Source organism: Sinohyriopsis cumingii, chromosome 18 (genome assembly GCF_028554795.1).
Source record: "Sinohyriopsis cumingii isolate HCF-2022 chromosome 18, ASM2855479v2, whole genome shotgun sequence".
Taxonomy (NCBI): domain Eukaryota; kingdom Metazoa; phylum Mollusca; class Bivalvia; order Unionida; family Unionidae; genus Sinohyriopsis; species Sinohyriopsis cumingii.
In genome coordinates, this window is record NC_142978.1 from 54,112,437 (window position 1) to 54,136,715 (window position 24,279).

General features: G+C 38.9%; 1 protein-coding gene across 1 annotated transcript in view; it reads left to right on the forward strand.

Annotated features, from left to right (window-relative positions):
- The first annotated feature begins 21,244 nt into the window (after positions 1 to 21,244).
- The window catches only part of LOC149776669 (uncharacterized), a 44,840-nt gene continuing 41,805 nt past the window's right edge, over positions 21,245 to 24,279 (forward strand). The window contains exons 1-2 of the mRNA XM_089941326.1: positions 21,245 to 21,611; positions 23,208 to 23,300. Coding sequence (XP_089797452.1) covers positions 21,245 to 21,611; positions 23,208 to 23,300 — 460 coding nt within the window. The remainder of the gene's footprint in view (positions 21,612 to 23,207; positions 23,301 to 24,279) is intronic.

A 24,279-nucleotide genomic window follows, 5' to 3' on the forward strand; every position in this document is an offset into this window, starting at 1 on the left:
CACAAGAGAATCGCCTTGACTTTCTCGCAAGAGACTGTACGCCGATTGCCACTCTTAGTAAAACCACACGATTCGTTGAGGTGGACGATCGATCAAATGATGTTTATGTTTGACAAATTCGGTTTTGCCTGAACCGCTAGGTCCAGCAATGAGCGTATTAAAGGGATGGCGAAAATACAAAGCCTCCCAACTGGCACGATCTAAATGTTCGTCGATGACTTTAAAAGTGGAGGAAGAGGGAGCAGAGACAGTAGCGGTAGACATAGAGTCAGGAATGCCACTTGTGACTCGAAAACAGACAAGACACGAGATTTTATAATGTTTTCAGGACACGTTTATTGATGTTTTGAAAAATCAACACGAAAGACAAAAATACATAAAAGCCAAAGGCTTAAGTACAAATATAAAATGCACATGAAAACGATTAAAGTGGAATAGAAACAAGTCTCTGTACATCATGTTTTGGGTAATGTTCTGACAAGTTCTACAGGGGGTAAGACCACACAAATCTCATCCCGAAAGGGTCTTTCAGGAAAGTCCATGACAGTCCCGTCCTGGGTGACGGGTTCTTCTGGCACTGTCACTAAAACAGGTTGAAAAGTGACTTTTTTCCATGGACAACTCTAGAGCATAATGGGCCACTTCTTGGGTCCATGCCTCAAAATCCCATTTTTTTCCAGTCACGGACATCTGTCCAATGGGGGTGTAAGTCATAAGCTACACACACATCGTCATACACTTTTTCAGTAGCTAAAAGTTGACGAATCTTTTTTTCCCGTAGAGGTCTAGAAGTATCCAGATGAAAACGCAAGGCTTTGAGCAAAATGAGTCTCTCGTGCCCATTTAAGGCCATTTGGGTGGTAAGTACTGTTCGTAAAGAGTCTACAAGGAATCGGCTGGTAAACGAAATCCCAGAAAACAAGACACTAAGACACACACCACACGTCGACCGAAATTCAACGGAAACAGTTCTTTTAATAAGTGATGGTAATCATCCACGCTTTGAATAGTGTCAATGACTTCCTTCCACGGAATTTGTTGAATCACTTGTGATAAAAGTCGTGGAATGGCATCCTGTTTTTATACTCTCTTTTTTCGGAAGCAATAAATGTACTTTCTGCCCAGAGAACTTTCCTCTTCCACTAAGCAGATGTTGCATACAATATGTTGTAATCCTTCACCTCGTCTTCCTCAATTTGTTGCAGTAGGTGAATCTCGAAGGAACAATAGTCACAAACATGTTGATCATTTGCGACCTCGAAGTGTTTCACGAGGTCTGACCACTGGAACACTTTCTCACGAATCAGTCATCTTATAGCATTCAGGTACCAGTGGTTCAAACACCGGTGACATAACGGATGCAGTTCTTCTTTACGTTTGACTTGTATTTTGACCTGTTCTCGGTAAATCATTTCTCTCAACTCCACAGGCAAGCCACGAATGTTCTCTTGTAAAGTGTCCATTCAGGGATTATTGATATCGTAGCACTAAAGGTAAATAGTGACAATTGGGAGACCATCGAGCATGTTCCAGGTAGGCCGTATCTTGTGGTTCCCAGTGATGAAGTGACACACCGCAACTGAAGCACTTGAATTTATTCCCTTCGCCCAAGTAGAAAATCCGGCTCTGGCTAATTCCTCGGGGGTTGGTCCTCCCAGATACTTAGGCCATTTTCCTTTGAACGATTGAAAACGATTTTCAAAGTTGCAGTATTCAGGAAAACGTACAGGGCACGAATATTCGTCTTTCACAGGTTCGTTTCGATGAGGGTAGGGTGACATCGACAGGGGTTTGCTTAGGGCTGGATGACATCCGTAGGGTGTTGGACGTGAAGGTTGACATCCACATTTACATGGAAACCCAGTAAAGTGTCGACGATGACGAGTGGCATCGCTTTCGCATCCATCAGGTTTGACACGCACAGCATCACTTTCCATGATAGGGGTACTAAAGTTCCCATGATGCTTTACTGCATCACTGACGTCTCAACGTACAGCATCGCTCACATCGCAAGGCTCATCATCGCATTCCACTTCAGAGTCCCCAAACTTGAATTGTACCTGTCTGAACTTGTTCTGTGTTTCTCTGAAAGTATTCATCTTGTTCGCTTGGTCTTGGTGGTCAAAATGAACTATCGATCTTGCATATGGTCCCTTTGTATACTAGTCGCAATGAAGTCTCAAGCTTGTATATCGTTCCTTTTTTACGTCTAGTTTTGGAAGTCTTCCTTTTCTTCTTCCTGGACTACAGTACTACCGTCTGTAAGGTACCATCATAATTGTACCGTAGTGTAATCGGTGGAAAGGCAATAGAAAGGTAAGGGCAGTGCGGAGACCATCGAGTATGTTCCAGAATAGCTGAATCTTTATAGATACATAGATCCATTCGTAACTTCAGGCCGCAAGCGAAACACTACTTCGTATCCCAATCCAGACTCAAGTCCCAAGTAGACAAATCCTGTTCTAGCTAAAATATTCAAATTAGGTAATCCTTCCCTATCCGTAGGCCATTTTTGAAACGTTTCCAATCGACAAGCAGAATCACAATAGTCAGGTAAGAAGACAGGAAAATGGTAGGGTTTGAGCTTGGTGTTCTCATTGGGTTTCTCACTCGATTCTTTCTGTGGCGAAGTCATGCTTCTGGTGGGTGGCTATCCTCTTAGAACCAATTTTTTATACCGACATGTCCATGCGGCAAAGTGAAGTGATTGGGAAGTCGCACTCGCTTCTGGTACACGATTTGATAGACTTTTTCCAAGGATCGACTGACGATTTGGTGAGTGGATAAACGTACAATCTTGTTCGGTTGGTAGGTGGTCACTTTAAAGTTTCCATCCTCTCCAGATTGCAAGGCTTCTTTCAATACGACAAAGCTCACCACTCGACTGGTGCGATAATTCAGAGTCAATCCTTTCACTTTACACTCCGTGTACACTTCTCCTTGTTTGTCCCGATATTCGTAACCGTAGTTTTTAGGACCGCCAATAGCAAAACTTAAAATCTTGTAATGGGGGTGCTCGTCTGTCCAGGCTCCTATACGGTCTTCTTCAAAAGTACAGACGCGTTCCCCTAACAGTTCAAACTTCGTACAATTTTAAGAGTGCATGAACTGTCACGTAAGCCTTAATGATGACATTCCCAAATTCGTCGGCTTCTACAAAGTCCAGATCTTCTTCGTAATTGACTAAGATCAAATCCTCGCGAAAGATGTCCACGTGTTTCATGTACTTGGTTTTGTCGTGAATCATCTGGAAGTACGGGGAAGGTTCTGTCAAATACTCCGTCTTGGGTAAACACGGTCGTTGTGCAATTTGACCCCACAAGCAATTTAACATCACTTTGGCAAACGATCTCCTGTCTTCCTTTTTCTCGATGTAGTCTAAAATGATGGCTTCTTGTCCCCAGTATTTCTCTTTGAATGTATTTTGGTCTTCGGGAGTGTGACACAAGGAAGTATAGCCACTGGCTTCTTGTTTCAGTTTTCAAAAGGCATCCACGTACTCTGCGAAAATGCCTTTCTGACTTAGGTCACCCTTGTGGAACTGTTGTGTCTTGGGAAAGTGGTAAATTTCGTACACTTCTAAAAGTTGGTATCCAATGTCCAGAGCTTTAAACAATTCCACGCTGACCCGCGTTCCCGTCAAGGCGCGTTCTTCCTGGGTGTGCTGACAAGGTTGGTCTTGGTTACATGTTTCTGCACAAGAACGGCACAACGGAAACATCAGTTTGCCTTGAGAATGGTGAGGTAACACTGGATGGTACAAGCCCGTGGGAGGTAAGACTTTACACTTGATCAATCCTTTGTATTGTCGAATGTGGTCCAGGTCGATGTGTTCCGTTAGCAATTGCGGGTGCCCTGCAGGAAAGCCACAATATTTGCACACGTAGGGATACATCGAGCACACGTCCAAGTATTTGATTGCTCCTCCTTTCTCTTCGTCGGCGTGGTACAGGTGGCATTTGTCCATCCTTCGTACAAACTATCCTTCGGGTTCAGTTGGTCCACCCACTGGTAACTTTCTATGATGCGTTTAAACTCGGGATCGATTTTCAAACGGTGATCGTACTCGTGTTCCCACATTTCCACCACTTGGTATCCTTGATGTTCTAAATTCTAACGTCGCTGACAAGTGGCTTGGTACAAGTCCTCCATGGTCCGTTGTAAAAACTGTTTTTAAGTGACACGATCAGGGTAACAGACGGGACGCCCGTGAAATAAGCAACCGTTAAACTCGTACACGATCTTGGGGTTTTTTAAGTCCCAGCCATCCACTGAATATGTTCCGATTGACTTTTCGCCCCCTCCGTTGCGGGCATGCTGAATCCATTTGTCTTCCTTGTCGCACAAGTAATGTAACCAGCGTAGGGCTTTGACCGAGTATAGACGTTTGACAAAGTTGGTCGTTTGAGGGCTGATGACAGCCAGAGTGTTTTCAGGCATGAATCTTTGGCGGTACACTAAGGAACATGCTTTGACAATGGTGCAGGCTTCTTTCAAAGGATCGACCCCTCCGTGTTCCATGAACAGTTCTCGAAATTTTCCACAGCAACGCCGTAAAATGTCCACGTCGGAACGACAAAACTTTAACATTTCTTCCTGAAAGTCGAAAGGGTCTGAGGCGTGAGCTTGGTACCAAGCGTAGAAAGCTTGTCGTTGTTCGGTACGCATATTGTCGGGGTCATAGTCTTTAGCCTCAATCAAATGGGGTAGAACGGCTTGTTGATTGGCTTCGGTATTGAACAAGTGTGGAAAGTAGCCTTTGGCCATTTCTGTCATAATAAACGTTTTAGGCATTCGACTCAAAGGCATGGCTAAGTAGCTCATCGAATCTTTAAACTTTACTTGTCCCACTTGTATGGAAATGACTATGGCTCCGTTCAAAGCCACTTTTTGACGTGCGGTGCCTTGTTCCGTATAGTATCTAAGAAACTGTCCATCGTATCCTGAGAAATTGTGGGCTATCACTGTGACATGGCGATGACAGTCTCCATAACGTTCGATGTCCTCTTGGCTCCACGTTTCGTCGATGGGATCTAAGATCCATTGAGTAAATTCGGCTAGCGTGTTCGGTCCCCGAAAGATTTTTTCACGTCCTTCAGGAATCTTGCTACAGTGGGGGAATGACTAAAGATAGGCTCTTGAATGCACTTCTCGCTCGCTCGATGAGCCACACAGAAATTAGGAATGTGAATGCCAGTCTTTTGCATGCATTTGAAATCCAAAAAGATGAAATTCCCTTTAATCTTTTGGTCATCTTCCTCCTCTTGTTGGGGTTGGTATTTTTGCAGTAGCATTGATGTTCCAAGTACACGATTTGGTGACAAATGTGACATCGTTTCTTTCCTGAACATACGTGTGCCTTGGCACTGTTGGTACGTATGCCTTGTCCACATGTAGGGCACAATCGCAGCAGTTGAAAAGCACATTTCTGATGTGAACGTTGTGCCTTTAAATGTTGTTGGTAACAATCAGGGCTGACAAACGTGCGGATACAAGCAGGGCAATGCAGTCGTTCTTGTCCTTCGTCCAGTATGGGTTGAGAGGCCAACCATCCTGAACATTTCGATCCACAATTCTTGTGCTGCTTTCGATTGTTATATCCATAGTCACATTTCTCACAGTAATAACTGTAACCAAGGAATCCGGTGATAGAGGTAATGGCATCGACATGTTCATGGTGATAATAGACGTGAATGTAATTTTCGTCTTGGAAATCTTGGCCTCGAAACAACAGAGGCCCGCGCACTTCTTGAGGGTGCACTTTCAAGGTGTAGCGTGGAGCTAGGACATCTTACAATTTTTGCATTTCAGGAATGCCACAGGTTGTGTCTTTGGACAGGCCGGCTTGTTGTAACAGGAGTTCTGCTTCACTTCGTTGTTTGGCTCGGTCCGATTGTTGAATAGTTTTCCAGGCTCTTTTCCATTCTACCGTGTCGTTCTTGTCGGCATAAGCTCGTCCCACCACGATGGCACGGGCTAAACACATCTGGTCTTGAGGGTTATTAATTTGGACGAGGCCCATTTTGGTGCTGCGAAGGTCGTCCACCAATAACACCTTTTACGCTCTGTCCCATTGGGGAGAGAGACGTGGGTCATGGACAGTGTCGCTTTTCCATCGGTGATGTGAAACTTGTCATTGGATTGTTGCACGGGTTGGATCTTGTCCATCACTTTGGATGGGGTCAATTCTGCAGGGTTGCTAAACTCGATCCAAACAAGGGATTTCAAACTGTTGTGTTGTATGGAAAGTGTCAAGCGATCGTCTTCTTTGGCCTCACATTGTCGTTTCAGTGTGGTTAGCAAAGAATCCCACATTTCGGTGATGAAGTCCTATGCTTTCTCCAACGGTACGTCGGACTTGAAATCTTTAAACTTCACCGTGTAGGTGTAAGCCGTAGTTTTAAATTTTTTAGAGGAGCGCTTTTCCATCTCTCGAATGTGAACTTTGGTTGGGTGTAGAATCGCTGGGTTTGGATTCTGGTTCACTCATGTCATCTTCAAAATCACTGGCATGAATTTGAGCCAAGACTTCAGCTATGGTACGAGGCAATATATCACGTTTCTGCCTCTTACTTTCTTCTTATTCTTTCCTCTCTAATGGATTTGATCGTTTCATCTTGATTGGAAAAAGTCAGATGACTACATGTTAAACACTATGGGTCACATTATATTCAGGACAGACCAGCGTATATATAAAGGGTGTGTGACTTGCCTTCCACTATTCATTTCACTCTCAAACCGAGCAGAACGATGGAAGAGTCTATACAGATCGAACTTTTCATCAGAGCTTTGCGAGGGGTCATCAGAAAATTTTCTTCAGACAAGCCGACGGACTACTCACCCTCCTTTCGAGATTAAAGGCAAGAAATTTCTATATCTGTAAGAAGAAAGAGCATTGGTCTTCAGAATGTCCAGGCCGTCAACAAAACAAGACTGGGGCTAGAAGAGACAAAAGTCAAGATACCTGTTATCATTGTCAAGAAAAAGGACATTGGTCTTCAGAATGCCGTAAGAAAGAAAAGGAGCAAGAAGAAGAGATGGATTATGAACAGGAAGAAGAAGAAGAGGTAGTCTCCCCCAAGGAAGAACCCAGACATGTGAAGAAAGAGAAACAGGAGACGAAAAAAAGTAGGGGAAAAACTGAGGAAAAAGTGGAGGAAAAAGCTGTGAAAGTGAAGAAATTGACAAAACAGAGAGAGTGAATCCAAACAGAGATGAAGTCTATTAACTTTTTAAAGTGTTATGTTGTGAATTGGATTGTAAAATTTGCACCAGAATAGACCAGGCAAAAAATGTAAGTGTCTCTTGGTTTTGATTCTTAGAATAAAAACCTACACTCACGCACTCAACCATTCACACGTACCATAGGGGTAAAAAGGACTTTTTTGAGTTTCATTTGATGTTGGCAATTGAAATACTATCTCTTTTCGAGAGAAATGGGTCGCCCTGAAAATGGCCTTTGGATATTTGTTGGTTTAAACAATAATAACTTACGAAGCGATCAACTTTAGCTGCCTTAAGCCTTTGCCACGGCCAAGACCTACTTCTGGACTGCGTACTGTCGATGATGATTTGGACGAAATCACTAAGGGTGGTATGGTAGGTGTTGTCACAGGGTTGGCTTGTTTAACTCGGGAAGGTCTTTTTCTCTTCGGTCGTAATAAAGAAGTCTGATACATTTGTTTCAAACTTCTTAACTCCTCTAAAATGTCTAACAGTATCGTGACCGTTTGACTTTTACCCCATTGTTTCTTTGCTGCTTTATCTTGTTCTTTCCTTCTTACCTCTTCTTCTTGCTGTCGTTGCAGTAGGAGAAAAGCTTGTTCTGCTTCCTTTTGCTGATGTATAAATTTCTCCAATTCTTCTTTCTGTCTGTGTTTAAAATTCTCCACGTGATGTAAAGAAGGAGAAGGTGGCGAAGGTAATGGTTCCGGAACAAATTCTTGCGAAAGAAAATCCACAAAATCCCAATCAACCTCTTTTGGAAGTAAGTCCTGGTTCACTTGGGTAGTCTCCAAGGCCGGTACACCCCAATTCATCGTCTTCTTGTTTCGGTCAGGTTTATGCTAACTGTGTCGCATGGATTGGCTGCGCACAGACGCTAGCGCCTCTATATAGGGAATGTGACATCACGGACTGCTCTCTTCGGATTGGAGGAATGGTGACTGAATTTTGTAACGCGTGTTTGGATTGGTCAAAAAACTAAATCCGTTTCGATCTTCCCTTCCCCTATAAATAACCGCAGTTCGCTGCATTCCTTCACCTGTTCTCGTCACCAAGATGTGGACCAACGTACAATCCTCTGCTCTAGTCTCTACAATGCTGTTCCGTACGGACTTACCCATGTATGTCCGATCATCGTGGACCATTATCAAGATGACGGATACAAGCGTGTGGAAAAGAAGAATCTACGGGGAAAGTCAAGGCTGTTTAAAGAGAGTTTTGATTTACGGACCAGAAGTGAGACAAAATTATTGAAAAGAAGAAGACCTAAGTGATGCCCTCTGTGTTAACATGGAATAAGGTTAACATAAACACAAAGGCCCTTTTCAGGGCCCCTCCTATATCTTGGAAAGAAATTGACTTTCATGCCTAACCCTTCAAAACATTTTTTAAATGTGGTATCCATGTTTTCTTTCTTTTCTGTGTTATCTCCATTCCCCATGTTCAATTCCCATTGACACCAAAGTGCCGGTCTAGTATTCCCCGTGTTAAATTCCCCTTGACGCCAAAGTGCCGGGACCATGTTTTTAATAGCAAGTTCCATTGACGCTAAGGTGCCCCCATTCACTACTCGTTAGTGAGTTGGAGCAACAAATAAGAATGTTGGTTCATTAGGCTGTGGAGAGCAAACACGGTAAAAGCGTTTTGCAGCATCATGTTCTCCTCTGCAAGGAATGTGTAGTACCGATCAAGCGTGACGTTCCTTCCCATTAGGAAGATGGTGCTGCGCGTATCTTATGTCAGGGGAAATTTGTTTCCCCATGTAGTGGGCTGCTCCATCTCGTTAGAGATTTAAAGCACAAATAGAAGCATATTGCTCCCTCCCGTTAAGGAGGTGGGACACCTTACAAACGTTGTGCTTCCTTTAAATTAGGAAGATGATGCACTGCACGCCTCATGTTAAGGAAATGTTGAATCACTCCCAAAAGTTTAAGGGCAGTGTGTAGTGAGTTGCACTCATCAGATGGGAACGATCAGAACTACACTCTTCTGAGTGAAGAATAACTTGAGCATGAAGTGTTCTCCGTTTATCACTCAGTGGCCTCAACGCATGGCTATAGGGTGCACACTGGGCTTAGACTAAGAAGTGGAACGGATTGGTTTCTACCCCTGTCGTATTATTCCAATTAATCATGATGGGATGGGTGATTCTCCACCTTTTGATCTTTGGTCCTGTATGCTTCCATGGGCTACTGGATCTTATCCACACTGCTGGGTTGATGATGTGGCATGTGTCCCACTATCACATCATCACCATGACACATCAGCCAGGAAGGCTAGATGTGTTGCGTCATCCAGGGAAGAAATGATCAAGAGTCCATACTTTTGACCACATTGAATTACGGGACGTGGCACAGACTGCGCCAATAGCGTCTCATACTCCCAATCCCCCTTTCAAAGTATGCTAATCAATAAAGATGTCCTCTTTGTTCTTGTGGACTCAGACAAAATTAAGGTATCAGCAGCTCCACTGATGCCTGTTACCAGACTTTAGACTTACGCCTTTCTTTCAGTTGGATTACGTCACTTAGGTCCTTGTCCTGTGGCAATATGGAAGCGGAAGCCTACCGCCTTTTAACTCTGGATTGGTGGATGAATCTTCTAGCATACAGTCGAAAAGGATTCTTTCATTTTGGAAAATATCTCGGGTGCAATCTTGAAACTTTGCCCGGACATCTTAATTCGTCTTCCTTCTTCCACGATCCAGGAAATTTTTCAGAGTTTCACTGCAGTTCAAAAGGTCGTTCGTGAAAGTCGAGGCTGGTCATTTCTTTCCCTGGACGCTGAGAAAACATGCCTGCACTGACACTTGCAAGATACATTAACCGAAGTGGCCTACTAAGCCTCGCCAGTTGGACGCTGGTTTGTCCTTAGTATTTTGAACGAGAGCATATGCACGACTCCCCGTCGAAACAATTGAAGCAGAAAAGAAGGCCAGGATGCTTATTGCCATAGCTTTGCATGCTGAGATCATCATTAACCCAAGAGATCCTTGTTTCTTTGATATAAGGCGGATGTTTTGGATCATAGTCCTTAATCCGTAAGGAAATCTCAAATTTATTTTTGTATATTCAAGATTCTTTTGAAACATTTATTATTATTGCGAATTACAGAATTGACTCAATTTTGTAACTATTTATAATGGTGTACCGTGGATGTTATTAGTTGTACTGTATGTATTCTGATTTCTACCAATAGTTGTAAACTTTGCTTCAGTTCTCTGGACAATTACCTGATACCCCACTTACCACTCGTCACCAGCGGGTTACTCAGGTGGTCTTTACCATTTTCATCAAAACCCATGTTTCACAAAGTAACAGCCTTAGACTTGTGTGGCTTCAGTTTCATTAATAGTCCTCTGAAACAGGCAGGAGATCGTGGGATCTTAACCTGTCCGTCAATGAGCGATAAAGCATTTGTTAACTCTGATCAATACCTATTTCATGATCAATGTCAGGAGCATCAAAGGCCTGACAACGAAATGTGTCAGCGATAAGAATAATTTCCTGATCAATATCATTCTCAAGAGCTCTTCTTGACATAACAACTCTGGTAACTACACAAGCGGGATGAAAGTCAACGATTTCACTCTCAAAAGGATCAACTTGTTGATCCAAGAAAGGCTTGTCAGTTTGAAGTGTATTAATGACGACCTCATCTACAGATAGTTCATTATTCTGCATCAAATATATTTCTTTTGGTAAGTAATTCACAGCTACAAACGTCATAGGTCCGAAGCTACGTCTGATGCCATATTGACATAATGGAACACTTCATTATCAAAGCCGCCCTCTATTCCCCGAATAAGAACACTTTCACTAGAAGAAGACTTCTCAGACCAATGCAAAGTATCTGATAAGAAAAGACTCTGGGCATCTCCTGTGTCCTTTACTATGTTAATAGAGATAGGCTTGGCAGATACACATATAATTGATGTAAACATTTTTTCGATCATGAATGGGTTCTGTTTGACACAAAAAATGTGTTGCTTTCAGTGCAATACTGTAACCTTGATCTATTCCAGATAAGAACATTTGGAATAGCTCTCTCTCTCTTTTTTCTCAACCCGTAGCAATCAGAAATAACATGGCTTTTCCTTTTATAATAAAGGGACATAGGAAGAAAACAGGATTTCTGATCAGTCTTAACAGAAGTCTGACTTCTGAACGTTGTCGCAGATTGAGATTTGGATGTACTAGTATGATTCAGTACGAATTATGTATCAAGAAACTGCTGAGAGGAATTCTTACTGTCAATAGAAATTTGCAAGTAAAGGATTAATCACCAGTTGTGCTAGCAGCTTTTATCCTCTCCTTTTTCTCCACTCTGTGACTCTGCATTTCCCTCTCTTCCGTTTTTATCTGCATTCGTCTGTTATATTCATCGCTCTGAATTTACATTTCCTTGTTTTGTCTCTCTCTCTCTCTCTCTCTCTCTCTCTCCGCATCTGCATTCGTATATCCTCTCCTCTTTATCTCATTTTCTCTGCGGTTGCCTCTCCCTTTACTCTCTCTGGATTAATTCCTATTTCGTCTGCGTTTGTAATTGTAGTACGATTAATTTCTTTTTTATCAACACCAGATTGAGACTTACTAATGAAACCCGTAGCACTATCATTCAAAATTTCCTATCTCGCCAAATGCTGAATCTTTTTATTGTTTTGCTGAAGATGTGTTTTACTTAATAAAGATCATAGAATCTGGCAAACTGAAGCAGCTGTGCCGCTTTCAGAGGCTCGAGACCATATTGGGTAGGATTTCAAAAAGTGTTCTCTATATGATGACATTGCTAGTTTAACTAAAGACTTCACAAATATGCTAAATGAAACTCTGTATCATGGATAATGAAACTTTCGATACAAAACCAATTTAAAGACAGTTTTTAATATCTCTGAAATGTTTTCAAGAAATTGAATTCCCGAACGAGAGGCCAATTTCTGTTATGAATCCAGCTCTTAGTATGTGTAAACAAAACCCAGTGAAACTAGCAATTTTATGTCTCTAAGTTGCAAACTGAAAATTTAAGAGACACTTAGTGTTGTGAATTAGATCTCAAATAATCCTAATGTCCCATCACAAGTTTAGAAGAATAGAATTTTCTGAATGAATTCAAATAGTCTTGAATGTCCCGATCTACCACAGTGATGTTTACCAGAATGTCTTTGAATGAGTTCACAGTAATTATAAACTAATGTGTTAATTGTTACGACTATATTGTCTTAAACTAAGTAACCTAAAAGAGCGAAACCCAACAAGGTTAGATAAAGTTAACAAATACTTTATTTCACCAGAATACAAAGTTAAAATTTGAAAAGAACTTAGAGTATTGTGAATTAAATTCGAAATAGTCCTAAAATTGTATTACAAATCCAAAGATATAGAGTGTTGAAATGAATTCCACTGGTGTTCCGACTGAATTTCAATCTGGAATGTGCTGATATAATAATAGCCGGGAATGGTGTTGATGGGCTAACAGTCTTGATGTATCAAAATTATATAATCCAAAATATCTGTAAATGAATTTACAGCAGTCCTAAACTAGTGATTTCTATAAGGATAAATACACACTTCACATTTAAAATAGTGAATTCTCTCATATTAAAAGTTAATACAAATAAAATATCGATTGTACTTCAGATGTTAAGATAGCAACAAACAATTCAGTTGATCACACCTTTATATAAAAAACTAATACACAATCACAGGAGTGTCGTTTTCCTGTTAAATTCATAAACAAGAATTCGCTATGTAATAGGTTGCTAAAACAATTGTCAGGTAGGCCCAGAATGATGGGCTGAATTATGGACAAAGGTGAATCAAACAAGTTATGTATATCTATGAATTTTTGTAGCTCTGTTACATTCATTTTATCTAATTTTTATACTTTTATGCATGGCTGTGAGGTATACAGAATATTTTTATTTAGTGTCGCCTACGTGACCTGGGTATCTTGAGAGTTGTTTCATAGGATCTGTAAATAGATGTTTATGTATATGTTGACAATTATTAATATTAATCTTAAATGACGCGTATGGCTTATTTCTCATTGATTGTTCGGGGCTGTTTGAGCTAAATCAACGCAGGAAAAGTGATGTATTCTGTCACGTGTGGTCTATAACGAAATACAGTCGTATATACAATGTATATCAAGACCCAATTAAGCAATCAGATGCGTTAAAATTTTGTAGTCATTCACACTTAATTGTGTTCCCTTTGTAAGTCTACAGACGTGTTTTATGTTGTATTTAAATTATATTCGAGAGGAGAAACATTTGTCCAGACTGTACAGTGGAAATAAAAAGTGCTCATTATTTAGACTATAATATTATTCTGGAACTAATTTCAAGTTTTGGAAGGAAAATCTGAGCAAGACCATCTTGACAACGTCACGGTTCTTGTGACCAATACATTTCCGGTTTTGAAATTTATGAGGAACTTTTCATTCATCTAGAGCATTCAAGATTCACTTTATCAGACTGTAAATTCTTGTCACATTTTCATTTATAACTTTGTATAATTACATTGATTGTTACGTTTGACAAAACGTGTTGGTTTTGCTTTTTTTCCCTAACTTAGTTGGTAATCACAGAGCCATAACACACGCAATACACATTAAAGATGTATGACACATAATCGTAAACGAAAATCAACACAAAATTCGAATTAAATATGCATACAAAAATCTGAAGCCAACCCACTTAATAGTTTCAATGGATAATGTGTAAAACTAATTGTCTCGAAACACAACACAGTTGTAAAAGATAACCACAGACTGATCTTAAAACAGGAATTAATTATTTGTTTATCAAGTCCTTATTAATAGACATTTTAATTTGACCATGATGAGAATTATTGCAATGGAAAATTCCAATCAATTTGTAAGCAAATATGTTTCTAGAATATTTTTAATTCAAAAAGCTATGGAAACATGTTATTTACAAGATACAATCATCAACAGAAGTTGTCTATATGAACATGTTGTTTACAAATGATCATTATTTTGAAGTGCAATCCAAAATCATGGACAAACTTTAAGCTCACAATATAGATAGATATACATACGAATATATACTGCAAGATGCCTTCCTCTATGATGGCTACAGTAAATTAAAGGGATATAAAACGACAGTCACAATTCTCTGAAACCATAAAATAGAAAATCCACAGTTATTGGGATGGAGGTCATGGTCAAATTAAATCGCATCTATAAATTTGAATTTTCATGCCAATTAAGTGTATAAATTAGTATAGGGTGGGACCTTGATATTTTCCAAGTTATTACCCGTTTATTGAGTCACTGGTGTAGGGTTAAACCCCGTGGAAAATATCAGTTGGATGTAGAAATTTGTCTCAAGTATAATAGCAATTGTGATGTCACAGGTGATGTCATACTGTTACATAAAGGAAAGGCATAACAAAGGTGACATCTGAATATATTTCTTAGGTTTGGTAAAATACAATCAGCTACTTATCTTCTGATAAATTGAATCTTATATTTGTGCTCGTTATTAATGAAATTTATTGGCTTATTCAATATTTTTATCGTTTGCTCGCCAAGGCTTGTAAAAGCTAAAAATTGATTCCGCTTGAAATGACACTCTTGTAAGATCCTTTATTATTATTATTATTATTATTGCTGTTGGTATTATTAGTAGTACTGTTCCTATTAATATTACCTATTTAACATGCATCAACAACTACTACTACCACCACCATCACTACTACTACTACTTCTGCTATTGCTAATATTACTACTACTACTACTATCAATAATAATAATAATAATAATTTGAACAGCATAATGACGATAACGATGGGGACGGTGGTGGTGATTAAAGTTATAACTATTATTTATGATCAGAAACAGAGTGAAATTCATTGTATACATTAACGTTACAGTGTATCATTTAATATAACTTTACATCTCAGCAATATATATATATATATATATATATATATATATATATATATATATATATATATATATATATATATATATATATATTCAGATCATATGTATGTACATATACTAATATTTATTCAGATCATGTGTATGTACATATATTAATATTTATGAATTGTTCCACAGCCGACCAAAACCCGGACTACAGCAATCTTGTGGTTTTGTCTACAGAGACGTTGATGGTCATAGACAGAGAAGCGAAGAATCTCCGGCTTCATCGATTCCGGGACGGAAAATTACTGTCTGTATCTGACCAAATGCAGGCTGTACCACGTGATGTATGTATTTGCGCTGTGGAAAAAGATACGACTGAAGTGGCGGTGAGTCTTGAGAATGGTTGGATAGAAATCATGACAGTTAAGTCTACAGGTGATACATTAACCATATCACCGGTGAGGACATTGGATGTAAAGAATGAATTTGATATATGTTATACGGTAGAATATATGAAATTATTGAAAAACATTGTTGTCAGTGGTAGGAAACTGGACAATATATGTTGGGGCATTGTTTCTCTTAAAGATGTACACGTAAACACAATTTACCAAATCTGCAAAGCAAAGTACAGCTGGAGCCACATAACCACAAACGATAACATGATATACATCTCGTGCCATGCTGGTCTTGGTTCACCTGACAATGGCGTGTATGGGTTTGATGTAACCAGTAGGACTGAGAAATTTCGATACACACATCCTGACATGAACATACCGAGGGGAATATCAGTGGATTCCAGGGGATTTATATATGTGTGCAACTGGGACCCTCCGTGTATTCATCAGCTCACAGGGCAAGGAAACCCAGTGACCGTACACAGAAACGGGATACCGTCACGTCTCTATGATATATGCTGGGAGGCACAGCAGGGACAGTTGGTCATTACAAGCCTGGGAAGTAATGTGATCAAACTATTTAGACCACATTACTCAGATCAACTAAGTAGTACATATTTTTTTATTGAGATCAAATTTTATATTGCAGTCAAAACCTAAATACTAATCAATGATTTAAATTCATTTGGGGGAAAATAAATGTAAAGTTATATATGTTAGAATCATAACTTTATGGTCAACACAAAAAGGATTAAAAGGTACAAAATTTTATGAAAATCAGAATGGAAAAGTGATAATTAAAAGCAGCCATACATTACCCATGACTGTTCTGTTGCTTAATGTGTTTTCTTGCCGAAATAAATTACCGTCCGTTAGATGAGAATACTTCCTTCCACAGAATTGAGAAATGGCAGTATGGCAAAATCCTTTTCTGCACCTGGTTTAGGGTATGTGCAGAAAAGACATATTTTGCAAGGACACAATGCTGAATAAATGTTATGCCTAGATTGTCACCAGAGAAAGTAATTGTAGTGAGTGCTTACTATATTGGAATGATTAACAGTCTCCTTTCTATAATTAATTCGAATCTCGGTGTTGCGCTATCTATTCCGTGATTTAAATTATTTGCCGTTGACATTTTCTTCCATTTGGAATTTTGTTCTCTAAGGAACATCGAATTGCCACGTGTTTTTAACTTTCATTGATTCAGATACACCATCTTTCTTTCAAATATTCAACTACGGTACCGATAAGTCCTTGAGTTAAAGAATAACATCACAAACTCCCAACACTAAATGTCAAAGAGAGACTTGTGTATTGACCACTACCGGCCCAAAAAAGAATCTCATTGATAGTATTGTTGTTTTCTTCAGCATATTGTTTTAATTAATGTATATGCTGTCGCAGGGGTGAAATTGTTTTATTTCATGGATGTCTGCATTTGTATTTCTCCACAGTTTCAGATTGTAGTGAGTAATAGTAATGCATACAAACGTGTGAGTGTACATGTAACATTCAAAACAATTTCAATTATTTCTTTTGCACAGATCAGAATAGTGGCAGGACAGTAGGCAGGGTAATGTGGCTACAAGAAGGGTCCTTGGGACACTCGCCACACACGAATGTTGCTCCCTCGGGTGGAGAGGCTGAGCACCGTACAAGCGTTGTGATGAATCATGTTAGGGAGGTGGAGCACCACATAAGTGTGCCTGATATGAATGTCGAACACTGATCAACAGTGTTGCTCTCTCTCATTATAAAAATGGTGCTCAGCACATCTCATGTCAAGGGAAATTTGTTGCCCCATGTAGTGGGCTGCTTCATCTCGTTAGAGAGTTGAAGTACCACACAAGCATATTCAACCCTCCCGTTCAGGAAGTGGAATGCCAAAAGTTGTGCTCTCTCCCATTAGGGAGATGATGCACTGCACGTCTGATATTGAGGAAAGCTTGTGGAATCACACCCAAAAGTGTAAGGGTAGGATGTAGTGTGTTGCAATCATCAGATGGGAAGGATCAGCACTTCACCCTTCTGAGTGATGAATAACTTGAGCATGAAGTGTGCTCCATTTATCACCCCGTGGCCTCAACGTATGGGGATAGGCTACAGACTGGATGTTCCCGAGCTCTTCCTCCACCGTATATAGCCTATCGTGTGTTGAAAAATGGCGGTAAACCCAAAACGAGAACAACTATTGTCACTTTACCTGATAATACATCCTTGCATTTATTGGGTTCATTATTCTGAAAGATTTCAGTCCCATGAAAAATGCTCTTTGTAATTGGAACGTTTGTATCAGTCTCTTTTTCCCCCACGATCTCAATATATTGTGTTCTGTAGTGCAAATTTCTCGTGATATGTTGGATATATGTTAACTAATTTATAATCTGTTCTTTTATTTGAAACCAAATATGTCATGGACTTCAAGTTATTTGCTGTATACGCAAGTAAATATTCCAAATGTTATTCAATGTACACTTCGTGCTTGGAGCCTGTACGTATTCTGCAGCAAAGGCAAGCTTGTAAGTTAACCACTATTGCTCTTAACCTATCCTTGTCAACGGTTTCGCCATGCCATGCCATTTCAGTACATGTACATTGCCTGAATTTGTTAATGGGGTCCTGTTATCAATTTGATAACAGTAATATGCCCCTGTATTATCAGTTAAACATATAATAATAGTAATAAGTAACTTTGACTGAAGTGATTTTTTTCGGTACTTTATAACGTAAAGATTCCAAAAATTGTGAAACCAAATATGGCTCTTTTGGGACGCTATCAAATTCGTTCATGTAATTAGTATACAAGCGATTTATATACCATACGGAATACTAATGAGTGCAAATGTACAACTGGTCAGAGGATTTTGTTTACGAAATATGTACGTCACCATAATCTAAAACGAAATAGTTTATTGAAAATATATGGAATTACACTTAAAAATGAATAATTACCTATGGTCTGTGGGAACCATAATACAATGAAATCCATGCTTCAAATCTGTTGTCACAAAATGATCACTTGGACTAAAAGAAATTACGCTAGTAATGTCTCCAAATTTAAATGATGCCACCCGTCTTGGTAAATACTAATCATGTAAGCCTTTATGATGAGGGTCAATACTGTGTTCGGCATCAAAATGGTTCACAAGTTTCAGTCTTGTTTTAACTTAAAGTCCACATATGCAAGTAACCTTCAGAACTTGCTGGTCTTCACGTTTAACATCTTACCTCAATCATGCCACCAATTTATTAACGCTAAAGCACTGTAGTCTAGATTCTGCCCCTCGATTTAGCACATTACCTAAAACATTCGTCATTAAAACGGCTATGCCTGCTGCGAGTTTGCCCTCAGTTATAGATTTCATCATGTGATCTGAAAAATCAGTATAGCTTCAGCTATGCTAGAGTCCAGAGAAGTGACGTCCATTGTGACTAAAATGAAATCATCTGGTAAATTAGATGCAGTTCTAATTACCTGTATAAAATTAGTGGTATATGTTGTATACGACGGTACTATTTTGACAAACAAACGGTTTGACTTGTTCGTCTATTAGACTTCACATTATTACAGTTGGGAATTGTTTCAACTACTAAGAGGTTTTCTTAGAACCATTCCCGGAATTAAGGTTTTATTTTACTTTAGAAGGAGATGGGATCTTGGAGAACAAACTTTCCAATTGATAACGTTATGAAAGACCTAATCTAATTCCTCTTCAACGTGAATTTGAAGCACAAGGTTCATTACGTCGTATCCTTGCTTTGATATAATAATTTGTTAAATACCTCATAGTTTATGTGCTGTTCATGAGTGCAATAGTAGAGTCTTTATCAATTAATTTGATGAAAGTAATTGTATTATTGCATTGTTCTGTGAGGGTCTTTTCTTGTTTGTGATGATCAGGCAAACTCTTCTTTCTTGATTTAATTAACATTGATACGATTACGAATTTACAGAAAGCTTTAATGCATTAATTATGATTTGTAGGCATCCTTGTGCATCTTGTCTAAAGTTATGACTATTTTGACTTCGAAATAGTTTGTTTCCTCAACTAGCTTTGGTTATTGATGAGAAATGTATTTCAGCTTAATTCTTTAAAAGAAGTTTTCAAAGTACTTATAAATTAAAGGTTAATTTCCTTATTAGTGGTACTGAAAGATAATCCCTAAGACAATACCATGAGAAAAACTAGAATGATTTTTGAGAATATCAGAAACATCAAGATGATTATATTTATTTCTGAAATTGTTTAAAACATTTGCTAAATGCGTAAACAGTCTCATAGCTTTGATAATTTGCGGATTGGTGGTGTATGTTTTATCATTTCTTCTGCGGTCTCTGCTTTGCTTTCTGGAATTATTTTGTGTTAGTCCTGATACTTTCCTTTCTCTATTCAGAATTACCCTTAAGTATATTTATCCTGGTACAACTTAGACAATATTTATAGACCTTTCTTAAATTTGTGCTTCAGTTTTATCAAGTAAGTCCAGGGGGCAGTTGTCTTTGCGTGCTTCGTTTTAGCCTTTGGAAAGATGTTCCAAACTCACATGTTTTGCTGAGTGTATGGATAAAAGTACACCTTCGCTAACCAAGGTTCTGATATGATAACACTATCTACACCTTGGCGGATCGAACATATATATATTTGTGCTTTGTCCTAGTGACATCTATTAGATTTTATGAGTTGCCTCCCTTAGTATATAATGCCAACTACGAATAGCATGGCGCATTGTAGATAGGGTTGTCATATCGGAACCTTGGCCAGCGAAGATGGTAAAAGTAAGGCTTGTAAGTTTCTTCGAGGTCTCTGAGAGGATAATGATTAACAAGGTTACAAAATCGTGGCAATTTGAGAATCTCAGGCGTAAGTTGATGTTTAGCCTTCGAGCTATATCGCCTTTTAGGCCGCAACCTTGAAGATAGTAAGCCAAGTTCTGCAATTTGACAAATTTTGGTAGTAGTTATAGTAGCTTCGTTGTAGGAAAAAATTGAGTGGTTTGATAGCAGCAGACGCTTAACTTGTCATCATTCTGTAATCAGATTATCCAGTTCTCTATTTTTTTCATGTCTGCATTCTTCTAATTAATGTGATTGTGGAAGAGCTGGAAAGAAGCTTTGATGCACTTCCATAGGGACTCATCGGGCTGTTGGTGTAAATGGTATCGATAAGATTGAATTTGAACTGAAAGACGGTACTGCCTGTTAGGATGTAGATGCATTACCTGCCATCTTCTGGGATGGTCTAGACATCCCCGGTCTGTGAGCAGTTGTGTTATCTTTGTAATTCATCAGAGGGGAATTGGCCTTGTTTCATTTTTTCAAATGAGCATTGAAAAGTTATAATTAGACCACCATATCACCTAGAAGGGAACGCATTCACGTCCTATCATACAGTACCTTCTTAAGGAATTCATAAAACACCGATCTATTAAATATCGTTGAATTTATAGACTGCAGTTTGGTATATGACCATCACTGGTCAGTTTTCTCGGCTCATATCATACAAACATCTCTTTATATGGCATCATTGGGAAATATGGCTGTTTTGCACACGATAATGCAGTGTACTGTGTGGACTGTGTCCTACTGACAATTCTTCACTTTATGTGTTGATTTATCCAGATCAAACGGCGAGGTTTATCATCACGATAAAGAGTAAGGTACACAAGTTCGATGGGATATATATTGCTATTATTAAATACACGATTTGTCCTCCATTCGTTTCATGTGGCCTCTACAGAATCCAGACTGGGTGACAAATTCATGTTGCAGTCATTTATTTGGTCACAAAATTAACAGTTCAATAAATATTTTGAGTTTAGATGCAGGAGCCATCCCAGCAGAAATTTTGAGAATGGATTACCAATCTATTCAGTTGTTCAAGGAGGCACTGAAGGAAGGGAAAGTAAAAGTCTACAACATTCGCGTAATGGTTGTGGGTCATATGGGCGTGGGGAAGACGACACTCATCAAGCGGCTGCTGGAGAAGGAGGTCAATATCGAGGGTAAAGAAAGTACAGAAGGCATAATTGTCCATGTTCATAGCTGCAGAATGTCACGGGATACACTGAAATTAACTTTAAAAGAAGGAGGTGGGTCATTATTATTTATTCAAACAAGTTATCATAAGGTATATAATTTTGTAATACGTTCTGTTCATGTCTGTGTTGTCACATCTTTTAAACTCATGGGTGAAATGTTATGAAAGTTGCACTTATCTTGCTCTTACGGTAGCCATCATTAAGACAGATATCGCTCCTGACTATTCCAGTTCGAGTACTAGGAAGCCGTACGGGAGGATGGGCATAGGTAAAATGTTCAAAATATTTAATTAGCTTTTGATTTGAAGTCAAAACGCATCAAAGATTAGTCACAACACTTTTGGGGGTCATAATCGCTGGATCACTATCTGTGGTGTGTCGTGTTCTGTGTGTGTGGTAAGTGACAGGTAATACATATATAGTATTGAGAGTTAAGATTAAATGTTTAGCCATTACAAATGCTTAAGCAGTTGAGCAGACCCCTTCCTTTTAAAACTACAATACAGCTTCAGTTATGTATGCATCACGATGTTGTGTTCAATCTTGTCCACTTTTAATCTCCATAGTGTAGAGTGAAGAAATAGGTATCTACATCTGCAAATTTGCGTTTTTGGGTATACATCTCCGTGGTTGAGTGAAACTTGAAGTTGAATTGAATGACAGGAGGGTAACCAATAAAATGTTTTTAAAAATAGAGTTTCGAAGATCGTTGATTGGAACAAGTTTTCCTTTTGGGCACGATAGATCGTTTTTAACAAATCAACTCAAGAGAAACAGCTAGTTGTTTGCTCTACCTGTATTCCGTTATGTACCTTTTTAAAGGAGGAGGGAGAAAACTGACCTTCTGTTCTAAACAAGTTCTAATTCAAGCACAGTGGTGTTGGTAGTGACAAATTTGTGAATATAGAGGGGATTTAACGAAGAATCAAAGGAAAAGCTTGAAAATTTAAAATATGATATTTCGTATTTTGTTGATTTTTGAGAGAGAAGTCAGTGTTAATCCAACAATCGCTTATTCCACAATAAGCGCTGAAATAGTAATGATAACTAAACAATTGGAGCATGATTCACCATGATGCGAACATCTGGTTGTTAACTCATTTGTGATTGTGAAACATAAACATTCTGAAAGCCGAGTCCTTGGCATGAAATTTGATTTTGACATCCTGTCATGTACTGCATTGATTGGGTTATGAAAAAGATACAAGTGATTGTAACTGCATTGGGTGAAGCCATATCTTTGCAGATAGGTAAATAGACACAACATATTGAAATGCATCGTAGTGATCAGTTAATGAATTTCAAGTGTGTACTTTGAGTCTTTGCTTTCAACAGCGTACTTCAAAACCCGTATTAGCTTTCGAACACATTTTATTGTCTATTTTATTTAGAAAATAGAAAATCGATTTGCACTTTGGCAAATTATTTCCTTCTGAAATTTGGAATCAAAGAGGAGTTTCTTGTCGGAATTAGCTCTTTAGCTTGGAAGAGCACTACAGTATCTCATGAGTTTATGGCAACTATTACGTACACATCTTCCACAAGAAGGGAAGGAAATTCCAGTAGTTTATCACGTTTCCGCCGAAAGAGAGATGCGGGACGCTTTTCATGTTCAGGGCAATGTGGTCCTCCCCCTCCATTATGCAGGTGGTGCATCGCAAACATACTGCCCACCACATGGAGTTCCTCCTCCTGTTAAGGATGTGGTGTACCGCACATCTGATGTCCAGGGAAGCACAGGTAGACGCCGAAAGGCCACACGGATAAAGTTCTGTAAATCACCGTCTTTCTCTACCGAACGAACGGTGGAAAGCCTTTGAGATCCAAAACGCTCCTCTGCAGTGCATCTGTCTTCCAAACATCCCCGTATGTGCTCGCCTAATCTTTGTTTTCATAGGCGTGATTGAGCATCATGAGCGATGGTTGGGACTTTATATATAGCGAGACATGTGGCTGGTTGAAGTCATTAATGTCTAGATAACTTTATTTTATTTTATCTTTATGGAAGGAAATTAACTGTTTAGTGTTACATTGTGCACCAAGAAAAACAAATCTATTAAAACATTTCTGAACAAGGCTCGGCAGCAGTCAAGCTTGACTTCAATTTTAGGATTTGTTTGAGAGCACTTTCACATGTGACTTCAACCGTAGCATTCATCCATTCAAATTACAGTGATCATTGATGTTATGGGTGAGTAACCAGGTGAACTTTATAACTGCATGTTCAGGGTGCTAATTCAATATTCAAATTTAAATTAGAGACGTTTGGATTGTCAGTTTTTGGTGAAGCTTTGAAAGTTCAAAATGATATTGCTTGTTCTTTGACATTTGTTTAACTATTTATACATATTTGTAATTATATTTAATTCAATAGTGTATTATCATAAGCATTTACATGCTTGCAGAATACATTACAAATATTGTCAAATGATATATTTGCAACTATAAACATAAACACAGCATGGTAATTGTTAAAGGCTGAAGACGAGAGGATGGACAAATATATACAATCTTCGTAACAACATAAAATGTAGCTAATTTTCTTTATAATTATTGATTAAATATCCGGATCAATATTAATTGTAAACATGTTCAACTCAATCTGAGTTAAAGATGATGACCATAGAAACTTACAGAATGGAAATTTTACATTAAGTTAACAGAGTATTTCCAGGAAATGGTAATTGCAACCTAGGTCAATGAGAGGTGTGTAGAGTCT